Source organism: Colobus angolensis, unplaced genomic scaffold (genome assembly GCF_000951035.1).
Source record: "Colobus angolensis palliatus isolate OR3802 unplaced genomic scaffold, Cang.pa_1.0 Scaffold7, whole genome shotgun sequence".
In the NCBI taxonomy this organism is placed as follows: Eukaryota; Metazoa; Chordata; class Mammalia; order Primates; family Cercopithecidae; genus Colobus; species Colobus angolensis.
In genome coordinates this window covers 1,323,310-1,335,526 of record NW_012120709.1, presented here as the reverse complement: position 1 = coordinate 1,335,526, position 12,217 = coordinate 1,323,310, and the positions used below count along the sequence as shown (strand labels likewise).

The window sequence follows — 12,217 nt, the reverse complement described above, 5'->3', positions numbered from 1 at the left end:
CTTAAACATAAAATATTGATAAGTAGTTCTCAGTTTTACCAGGAAGAACAAGAACCCTTTTTATCATTTCTCCTGATGATCTTTTTTATGAAAAATTGTATCTACCAAATTGAGTAACCATTTTAATCCTTTCAATTAATTTAAACCATTGAAGATTACTGTCACTAATATCAGAGCCTCTAGTCAGCAGGAAATTCCAAACGAGTGTTTGGGTTATTGGTTTAATATTCACTCTGCAAACACTTATTGAGTACCCCATAGAGTTTCAGCATGATGTTAGGTACTAAGGTTTTAAGGCTAAATAAGGTGTGATTCCTGCTCTCAGGGCACTCTCATTCTAGTAGCAAAAAAATAATTGTAACGCATAGCAGAATGTGAAAGATATGAGCCTAGAAGAGGGCACTGAACCCAGTCTTGATAGGCAAACGGTGTTGGCAGAAGAGGAACCTAGAGGAAGAATGCCTGCAACCCTTGGCTCTAGAATAAGTCTTAACACAGTTGAGTGTGAGGAAGTCAGGTAATGACTGAGGGGCACAGGAGGACCTGGTAAACGGCATCCAGGCCCGAGCAAAGGCACGATGGTAAGGAAACAGGATGCTGGGTCCAAGAACAAGTGGTTCTTTGTTGTTAGGACATACATCATGAAACAGGTAGTGTAAAGAGAAATCTGGTTAGGCAGGTAGAGGCCCTACTGTAAGGATCTTGCTAACCTTAAGAAATATGTAACCTACCATATTTTGGACATTTTGAGTAGAGATGTCTATAAAACAACCAGTAGGAAATGTCTTGCACAGTGCTTCTCAGACTTCAGTGTTCATGAGTCACTTGGGGAATCTTGTTGAGATGCAGAAGTTGAATCAGTCAGTTTAGGGTAGGGCCTGATAGGCCACATTTCTATCAAGCCTCCAAGTAATGCCAGTGCTGCTGGTATGCAAACCACTCTTGGAATACAAAGTGTAGAAGAGATGGGAAATCAGGAGAGGACTTTAAGGTCAAGGTAAAATTTTAGAAGTTACCAGCATATAACTGGGAGCAGAAATTAAAAGTTGATTATAAAATTCATCCAGAGAGAACGGGTGAGGGTGAAGGAAAATAATGAATATATGATGAACCTTCTAGGTAAACTAATGTCTAAAAATGTAAACATTTTTATTAAAGTTGGTAGTATCTGTGTTTTAAGAAATTAATTTTTAAGAGCTTCATTAAGTAACTAAAGCTTGAAAAATGTCAATGTTTTATTCCTCTTAGGTCTTTTGAAATATTAAAAATATACTTTGGATTTCAGTCTCTACCTTCTTAGAACTTTAAGCCAGGACTACAGCCTTCAAAAGTGAATTTTGACTAGCAAATCTTGGACTGTAGCCAAAAATTATGTTCTAATTTTAATAGAAGAGGCTATTTCAAGGAAATAATGTCAATATACATACATACCCCCCTCCACATACGTATATATTTATATATCTAAACACATATATAAAAATACATATTTCACTCTTAATCATTGCCAGTACCAAATTTGCTGACTGCACAAAGAAAATATAGAAAAAAGACTCAGTACAATAGCTAAATGAGTCATTTGTGTAGACTTACCATGTTTTAAAATAGAAATAAAAAGATTTTTTTTTTTTCTGGCATAAAAAATGTCTTGGTTTGACCAGTGTTATAAAGTATTCCAGATTCTATGTAAGGATTCTAAGAATAGTTTTTCAAGTCTTTTGAAGAAAATAAATGTTTAAAGTATTCTACAGGTGTCATATTCTGTAGCTTGGTAACAGGGTTAACTAGCTTTTACTGTTTTTTGTTTTTTCAGTTAGGCATACCATTACTGCAACAGAACGTTTCCTGTATTATGTCAGTAACTACTTCTTAGGGGCAGAATAATGCAGATAATGAACAAAATACTATTTCTTTTGAGTACAGACTTTGAAATATTTGTTTAGATAGGATTAAAACTAGAGTTTTAGATGTAATAATCAATGCTAGTTTTAACTTCTTAAGATAAATTTAGGAGAAAAGTATTTGTGGATTGAGGGACCTTTGTACATTTCTTTCTGTGAATAAAAATTGTCTAGGAAACAGGTGTTAATTGACTCCTAAGTTAAAAATTAATGCATAGAGATTTTTCCTAGGATCACTTCTCTTATTTAGCTGACTACTTACTTTTTACTGTTTATTTTAAAATGTTTAAAAAGTCATGGCCGGGCGCAGTGGCTCAAGCCTGTAATCCCAGCACTTTGGGAGGCCGAGACGGGCGGATCACAAGGTCAGAAGATCGAGACCATTCTGGCTAACACGGTGAAACCCCGTCTCTCCTAAAAAATACAAAAAACTAGCCGGGCAAGGTGGCGGGCGCCTGTAGTCCCAGCTACTCGGTAGGCTGAGGCAGGAGAATGGCGTAAACCCAGGAGGCGGAGCTTGCAGTGAGCTGAGATGGCACCACTGCACTCCAGCCTGGGCTACAGAGCAAGACTCCGTCTCAAAAAAAAAAAAAAAAAAAAAGTCATACAACTTGAAAATGTGCATCAGCAAAACAAAAACTAAAGAGCCAACTATGTAACGGTCAACTCCAATATCAATATTTGCCAAATGAAACCACTTGGTTGTGCAGCGTCAAAGGAAGAATCGCTTCTAGAGAGATACTGTTTTATAGAGTTTAGTTATTACTTACTGTTTTTGGCTTTATTTTACTTTGCAACCCATAAACTTTACAACCTATAAAACTACTTTTCATAGCAGCCTCAGTGATTGCTACTACATTTTATAATGTTTCCTTCATTTATATTATTATGTAATGAACCGAATTAAGGAAAGTATAAGCTGGTTTGTAAATGTTAAGAGATAATGCATTGAAAATACCATTTTAAAAGTATTTCTGTTGAGCTGAATAGAGTGCTGGGACACAAGGAGAAAATAAAGTGGTTATGGGATCAGGCTGGGAATAAGCCTGAAGATTCTCTTCACAGGACTGAAAAATCACTTAGAAACTTCAGATCAATGTAAGCATTTAATTTTGGAAGTTTTTCACATCATCTTATACTTAAACGTCTACACATTGTATTTCTTACTGACACAGTACTGACCGTGGTATTAGTACGATACAGTTCATTTATTTCTTAAATGGATACTTCTTTCTGTATTAATGAAACAAAAAATAGATATTAAGTGTGTAGTATAGTACTTGTGTATGGTAAGTACTCAATAAAGACCATCTCTTTCTTCATATGTAATGAAGAAGTTTGGTAAGAATTTTTATCAGATTTATCCTAAATTGGGTAGCCAGAGCACTTAATCTTTCCTGCCGTTATCAAGCACCCAGTTAGTCCACAGCAGCGACCTAAAGACAGCTGAAAACTTGTGAGAAAAGAAGACTTAATGTCAGGATTTTCATGCAATAGCAAAGATTAAAGATAATGAAGTGTTACTACCAGGCCTTTCTTTTGGAAGAGTTAACATAATTACACTTGTTTTTTAAGTCTCTCAAAAATTTTCACAGTTAAGAATTACAGTTTGTCTTTTATTATGCCATAATACTGTTTTACTATTATTTATGAAATATGACATTTAATACTAAAATACTTATAATGAAAATATTGTTCCTTTCAGGGAAATAGCTAGGTTGTTCCTTTATTTTGAGAAATACATGTTCATTTTCTAGACTAGAAGCTAGTAAATGACGCTTGTTCATCCCCTTTTAATGGTTAAAATCAGAAAAAATAGTAAAGACAGACCAACCTAAAATAAGAAGTGAGATAGAATTATTTTTGCATAAATTAATATGCAGTGGATATTTAAACTTTTTCAGTGGCAAATTGTTAATGTCATCAAGTATGCAGCAATCAGTTTTCTTAAAATATTATTATTGCCTTGCTGTCTTCCTGAATGCCACTTTGGTAATATTCTAGTCACAGTCTCATTAGGACATTGTTTAGTCCATATGTTGCATACTTTTTGTTTTCATATGCATAGAAAAGTGCACATATTTTAGGCATGAAGCTCACTGAATGTTCACAAACTGAGCCCCCCTATTTAGCACTCAAGTGTATTAAGATAATGATAACGGCATCCAAAAGTCTGCTCACCTCACCACTGAGTGTCCTTTCTGATCCTTCTCCCTATGTGGTTTTTTGCAAACTAAATATAAACTATGTTGAACTAATTTTTATTGTGAATACACCCAGGTAAAACACCATGTAATTTTAACAAAGTTTATCTTAAACTCATAGTGGTCTTTCACCTTCATCTCTTCTTCTTCCTCTCATCCCACTTCATCCCCTGGAGGGATAAAAATAAAACAAAACAAAAAATGGTTAAGCTGCACTTTGGGAGGCCAAGGTGGGTAGATCACAAGGTCAGGAGTTTGAGACCAGCCTGGCCAACATGGCAAAACCCTTTCTCTACTGAAAATACAAAAAATTAGCTGAGCATGGTGGCACGCACCTGTAGTTCCAGCTACTCAGGAGGCTGAGGCAGAAGAATCCCTTGAACCCAGGAGGCAGAGGTTGCAGTGAGCCGAGATTGCACCACTGCACTCCAGCCTGGGTGACAGAGTGAGACTCTTATTTCAAAAAAAAAAAAAAAAAAAAAAAAAAAAAGTTGAGCTTTATGCTTACAGGCCTGGGCTATCTTCCATTCCTAAATTAGTAAAATTAGCATATTGATCCTTTACTACTACTGTTTAGATAGTTTAGTCAGTTTACCTGGAAAACTAGTTAAATGGTAAGATTGCTAGTATTTGGTAATGAAATTATATTTAAAACTTTAGCAGTAGATATTTTATATGAATTTAAGTCACAGAGTCAATGTTTTCACTTTAGAAATCCATGGAAAAGCTAAAAAGTGGAAGAAAATGGAGTTCCGTTTTATTGTCTTAACCACGTACAGTATCCTTAATACTAGATTGTTCATTATTGTCCTTAGATTTTGAGGATGACATGATTATAACATCTGATGTCTCTCGATACATTGAAGACCCTGGTTTTGGTTATGAAGACTTTGCGAGACGAGGAGAAGAGCATTTGCCAACATTTCGAGCTCAGGTATAATATGTCATTAATTCAGAGAAACTACAAAATACTGTCATTTTAACTGTTAAGTGTTGAAATTTTTAAAATTGGCATCTAAAGAATTTTTGATAGGATCTATAAACCTTTGTATCTAACCTAGTTTCAGCCTAGTCTAATTGGAGTTCCCAATAGATGTATAATTATTTCAACATTTTTCTCCCTAAGAAGACAAAAGGAAACAGTCTGCTTTATTCAGTTACTTCTGTTATTACATGGTATTTGCATAATGTTTATACCATTGTTTTGGAAGGGAACAGAGAGGAAAACAGGTGACATCACTTTTTCTTGAAATAAAATCATACACCAGTAGTCGTGGGCTTAAGGGCTGCTCTAGTCTTAACCCCTAGGAAAAAGCCACAGCAGTGATGTGACTCCTAAAGAGGGTATGAGATTGAATTATGACAAACTCCTTCATGGTTATTTTAGATGATCTGTTAACTGTCCATGTCACTGGGTAGGTTTGTTCACATAGGAATATTCCAAGATCTCCTGGGGCCCTTCCAGATAAGGGGATAATGTGCATAGTACCTGAGTGTAGGAGATGACCAGAGTTCATCACTAACATGGCGAATCCCATACCCTTTGAAGAAACATCCAGACACTCTGATCTACTAACTTATGTGAAGGGTTCTTGGTAACGCCTTAGTAAAGCTGCAAACCTAGATTTAAATTAGAAATAGCCTCACTTACTTGCTTCATTAGTTATATTTAATAAATACATAGATTTACATGGAAAATGCCCACTTTGTAATTAAATACATTTTATTCTTTTAGGACTATACCTGGGAAAATCATGGGTTCTCCCTGGTGAACAGACTTTATTCTGACATTGGACATCTTCTTGATGAAAAGTTTCGGATGGTCTACAATCTCACATATAACACTATGGCCACCCATGAGGATGTTGACACAACCATGCTGCGCAGAGCTTTATTTAACTACGTTCACTGTATGTTTGGAATCAGGTGTGTTCATTGTAGAGACAGTTTTATACATTTCTAAGTGAAAATTCAGGCATAAACCTTATTTTTATCTTGTTTGGGGGTATATGACTGGGAAAAAAATATTACATGTAGACTTCTGATTTTAAAAATTAATTTCATTTTATGGAGAAGCATTTTTCTTTAAGTGTCATGAATCTTAACATTGATGCACATATAAATACAGTGGTAAAAATTTACTAAGGAGGGAAAAAAGCATCAGTAATCATTGGGGATAGGATAGAATTAGACCAAATCTGAGAATCCTTCCTGGAAGAATAGGTGAGTTTTAAAAAAACAGTTGTAGTGTCCCTTTAGATCACTATAATAAATTCTGGTTTGTTTAGTTAGTTTGGTCTTTTTAAAACTTATTTTTTAAGGAATAGCAATTATGGTATAAACAAAACTATAGTAGGTTGTGCCTTCATAAGCTTACATAACATCACATAACACTGAAATTAAATATATCAGCCAATATAAATTAATGACCTTTAAATTTAGAAAATTGGCATTAAGAGGACAGTAAGTAAATGAGATTGAATAGTCTAATCAAGAAAGCACTTACTGAAGAATGTGCTTTTTTGACTTGTGGTTTGAGACTTTTATGGAAATAGATTAGCAGACAGGAAAAATTTCCAGTTACAAATTATTCAACTTGACTATATATCTGATATATATCAGAAAGACTTTATGATAATTAGAATTTAATCTGTTAAGCAAAATATTTCCCATAATTTTAGCTAAAGAGCCCCAAAATTTACTGATAAATCGACTAATAACATGATATTCCATGTAATAGATTATAGTTGTATGTAGTAACTGAGCTATTTGTCCATTTACCATGCTAGACGATGTTATCAAAGAATCAACACATTTTAAAACACATATATATCATATCTACCTACCTAAGAAAAATAAACACTAATAGAACTAAATTTAAATGCAATAAATATGTATTGGATACAAGGCAACAAATGTAGTGAGTATATTTATCTGTTGGATGCTACAAAATAAAGCTTACATAAATGCGTCAAGATACTCTTTTTATTAAACTAAGCATTATATGGGTTAAAAATTAACTGAAAATATAACAGAGAAATTCCACAAGCTCCCAATACTACATTTACCTACCTGTCTGCATCTGTGCCCATTTACTCTGTCTATGTTCTATCCACTTATGCACAAAATCCCATTTCTCATTTTCTAAAGATCTCAATTCTAGCAATACTCCCTTCTCTCTCCAGCATAATCAGCTTTACTCTCTTTTTGGATCTTTCCCGTCAGTATAGAAACACACTTAATTTCTCCCATCTTTAAAGAAAATTTCAGTTTCACCTTTCATTTCCCTCTGGCTACTGCCTCATTTTTCTGCTTTCGTGCAAAGCAAATCTCTGACAAAATTGTGTATATTTACTATCACTCTTTTCTTATCTCCAATTCTCTCTTGAACCTATTCACAGTATCAGGCTTTTGTCCCTATCAACCAACAAAACTGCTCTTACCGAGGTTGCTAGTGACCTCCATATAGCTACTTCCAGTGGTCAGTTCCCAGTTATCTTGTTTGACTATTTGGCAGCATGGGACTCAGTGATTACTTCCTCTTCCCTGAAACACTTGACTCCTACCTTAAGTCCTTTACACTTGCTTCTTTACCACCATCTGGTATTGTTCAAATATCAACCTTTCAGAGAAGCCTTCCTGCCCACCCTATTTAAAATAACAACTCCTCTCCTCCCAGACCAAGTTCCATTTCCTCTCCATGGCAGTTATCATCTGACTACAGTATGTTTATCTTTTTAATTTTTTTTCCTTTTTACTTCAACAAAATTTAAGCTCCATGAGACCAAGGATTTTTGTCTATTTTGTTCACTGGTATATCATTACTACTGAGTACCATGGCACATAATGGGTACTCAGTAAACATTTGTCGATTCAATTAATTAATGAGCTTTTAGTATTTAATTACTAGACAATAAATGTCCTTAGTATAGCTTTGGAAATTAAATATTTGGATTTTGTCATTATAAGGCTATTGTTGTATTGCTCATAGGTATGATGACTATGATTATGGAGAAGTTAATCAATTACTTGAAAGAAGCCTGAAGGTTTACATTAAAACAGTGACCTGCTATCCTGAGAGGACTACAAAACGCATGTATGATAGTTACTGGCGGCAGTTCAAACACTCAGAAAAGGTAAGTGTTTCAATGTTAAGCATTATACCAAGGACAGTTCTTCAGTATAAGAAGTAATAGTTATGAAAAAATAACACATGAAAGTATTAATAAATTATTGCCATTGACATGGAAGTGGCATCATCTAGCTATCTGGGGTTTTTTTGTTTGTTTTTTTGAGATGAGCCTCACTCTTTCGCCCAGGCTGGAGTGCAGTGGTACAATCTCAGCTCACTGCAACTTCCACCTCCCAGGTTCAAGTAATTCTTCTGCCTCACGCTCCCGAGTAGCTGAGATTACAGGTGCCCGCCACCACGCCTGGCTAATTTTTGTATTTTTGCTAGAGATGGGGTTTCACCATGTTAGCCAGGCTGGTCTCAAACTCCTGACCTCAGGTGATCCGCCCACCTCAGCCTCCCAAAGTGCTGGGATTACAGGCAGGAGCCACTGCACCCAGCCACTATCTGGGTTTTTAAAATATTTTTTAAATTCAGTTTTATTGAATAGTAACCCAATTATGGTTATATGCTGTGTTCAACATAGTGTATAAAATAAAAGTTTATCATGAGCCTTTGAAATACTAGATCTAAGCATTGATATCTTCAAAGTGCATTTGGAAAACTGTCGACAGTTCTACCTGTTAATAAAAATCAGACATACTGAAATGTCGTGTTAGGTGTAATTGTATTTTGGCCCAGAAGGCACATCCATTTCGAGATTTTTTAACCGCTAGAATTAACCTATTAAGACAATGGTTTCTGCTGAGCACGGTGGCTCACACCTGTGATCCCAGCACTTTGGGAGGCCGAGGCAGGCGGATCACTTGAGGTCAGGAGTTCAAGACCAGCCAGGCCAACATATAGTGAAACCCCGTTTCTACTAAAAAATACAAAAATTTTAGCTGGGCATGGTTGCACATGCCTGTAGTCTCAGCTGCTTGGGAATCTGAGGCAGGAGAATCGCTTGAACCCAGGAGGCAGAGGTTGCAGTGAGCCGAGATCACTCCACTGCAATCCAGCCTGGGCAACAGAGCAAGACTCCATCTCTCAGAAAAAAAGATGATAGATTTTTCCCAAACTTGGTAATTTAATGTTTTGACAATATAATTCAGGACTTTTGTGCCAAATATACTGTTACATAAAAATATTTATTTGAAAGAAATATATAGGAAACATTAAGTTAGAAAACCTAATAAATGTTAAAGCTTTTCACAGGATAAGCATAAACTGTCAATAAAAAATGAGGGCTGATTTTTAGCCATGTAAAATTTTATAACTAGAAAGAAATATAATTTGTAGGAAAATTATAATTTATAAAAATTAGTTTTATTTTATAACCCAAAAGATTGACTTTACAAGAATAACAACTTTAATAAAGCTATCAGAATTTTTTAGATTTTATGGGTTATTTTTACTGCTCGCAGAGCCATTTTTTATAGACACAGGTTTGAGTGTTGCATCATGAACATGGATAAATATGCCTAGGTGTGTGTGTGTATATTGCTTATATAGACATTAAAAAACCTTTGTGAATGTCTAATAAGATATTTTAGGTGTTTATAATGGTTACTAAACTGATGACATTTTCACTTCTAGGTTCATGTCAATCTACTTTTAATGGAAGCACGAATGCAAGCTGAACTTCTTTATGCTCTTCGTGCCATAACTCGGCATTTGACCTGAAGTATCACCCAAGGAAAATGTCATACATGTGTAAAGACCTTTCACATAAGATAAATATCAGAAGCTATTTGTGATATAACAGCAAAAATTATTCAGTTCTCTAATGTCAAAGTTTAGCCGTTTGTTTTTTGTTTTTGTTTTTTGCGGCTGTAATGTGCAATGATGTGTTTTATTTTCCTTGATGCTTAACATTACTAACAATTGCAAAAATAATACTGAGGAGCACTACTTTGCATTGTTTATAGCTGGAGTTTTGGATACTGATCATAAATCATGAATCTGGCTTATTAATGCTTAACTTCAGCGCTTTTGAGTTGTGCGTATGTGTATTTTTTCTCCCTCCCAACCCCGCCCTTTTTTTTAAGAATAAGGACAAGTGCTTACAATCTGCTCAAGCAATTGTTTTTCAGATGTTGGAATTCAGCAAAGAGTGACCCCTCTGGCCATTCTAAAATGTTAATGTTGTGTCCTAAATCTGGTGGAGGAAAAGCATGCGCTGTTGAACCAAGCTGCTCACTGGACACGTGTTTGTGTCCCCAGGAGATTATTTGTCAGGCACTGTTTTGTTTGTTTGTTTGTTCATTTGTTGTTGTTTTACTGCTATTGGCGATAACATGAAATGTGATACAGCCATTGCCCATAATTTAATGTGAAATTAATCATGATGAATTCTATAGCATGCTACTGAAATGCCAAATTCAGCTATTTTCTTTCTCTTCTAAAACAGAAGTTTCAGTTTTCCATATCAGATGTATATATTATAAGTGGAATTATACACAATCTTATCACTGACAGTAATCCTCAGTCACCTTAAATAATCAGTGCTCACAGTGCTGCTTACAGTTCATTTAGTTGGCACATATAAACCTATACCCACACAAGACTGACCAAAAATTTTCTTTGCACATTTTTCCTTTCTCATAGTTTTTTTTCTATATTTCGTTAAGCAAAGGAAGGTTAATATGCTTATTTTTTTCCTGTTAGGCTTTTAGAAATTATTTTCCATGACTTTTGTTCTTATAATAGGTTAGACAGTTTATTATTCAAAGGTAAAAATTGTGTTTCTATGCATTAATGTGATTGAACAACAAAAACAGAGTGCAATATGTTCAAAAATTACTCAACTAAACGTTCCCCCTGTCATATCACTGCAAAAGTGTCCTTTTCAACAGAGCCATAAAGAAGTTTTTTTCAAATTTCTTTATTGCACAGGCTTTTTTCAGTTTTACCTTACTGGGATTGAACAATGTTCCTTTCATAATGCCAAAGCATTCCCTTCCCCAGAAAAATCTCCTTGGACAACTGGTTTAAAAAAGTTATCAAGTCATAGGGGAGGAATAAGCGGCCAAAAAGTCACATTTTTGCATTGGTTTACGTTGCTTGCTTGATTAGACTATCTTCAGAGAGCACAACATTATGTGTTTATAGCTTTAATTTGTATTATGCCAACGAACCAGTGAAGTGCCTAAAGAGATGCTTACAACTATCCAGTAGGACACAACTGCACTGCTTTTTAAACACGTTTTGGTTAGTTAAGGGTGACTTGAATTGTACACATACATGCTAATTTTTGAAAACATACCCATTTTTCACAGTAAATAATATAGATACAATTTTCTGTTAGTTCCAGCAAAGATTTCATTTTAGACTTACTTGTGATATAAGATTTAACTTTTCTTTTGTGAAAGAGTCGTGAACTAGTGTTTCATTAAATCATTTTCCTCTTCCATTTATCATCCTCTTCTGGTACAATATATTGGGTTGCTTTCTTTTAGATTTTGTTCCAGATAGGAAAACAAATATGACTGTACACTTGTTAACATAAGGTAGTTCTGCATTTTTGGATTCCAGGATCCTGTTTGAAATCTTCCATGTGAGGAAAAAATTACTAATATTTTTGAAGACAGGGTGGTTTAAAGAGATTATTCAGAGAACTTGTGCCATATCTCTTCGTTTTATTGCATATGCCATATGTTTTATTCAATATTACATTATGTAGATATGTCATACAAAGAAAATATTTAGGAGAATGGCAAAACACAAATGGCAACATAAATGTCCATTTGACTTCCCTAACTTTACAACTTGCATGTTGAGGATGTCTTTTATTCTTGAATTCGTTTTTTTACCAGATGCTTTCAATTAATAGCCCTCCATTTTTGTGCAGGTGAACCGTATAACAGGATAGAAAATGATTTGTGTGTATTGAAAGGAGGAGAAATTCCCACAAAACACCATATGAGCTTTAGACCAAAAGGGGAAACAAGGTTTAAGTAACTGAAATGGCCACTTAGTTTTTGTTTATTTTTTTCCCTGGA

At 34.8% G+C, this 12,217-nt stretch overlaps 1 protein-coding gene across 2 annotated transcripts in view; it reads left to right on the top strand.

Moving 5' to 3' along the window:
• Nucleotides 1–10,197, top strand: part of SESN3 (sestrin 3) — a 59,179-nt gene extending 48,982 nt beyond the window's left edge. For both annotated transcript variants that reach the window (XM_011926586.1, XM_011926585.1), the window contains 4 exons: nt 4,918–5,036; nt 5,838–6,028; nt 8,094–8,238; nt 9,813–10,197. In XM_011926586.1, the coding sequence (XP_011781976.1) occupies nt 4,918–5,036; nt 5,838–6,028; nt 8,094–8,238; nt 9,813–9,899 (542 nt within the window). In that variant the 3' untranslated portion in view covers nt 9,900–10,197. The remainder of the gene's footprint in view (nt 1–4,917; nt 5,037–5,837; nt 6,029–8,093; nt 8,239–9,812) is intronic.
• The last annotated feature ends 2,020 nt before the right edge of the window (nt 10,198–12,217 follow it).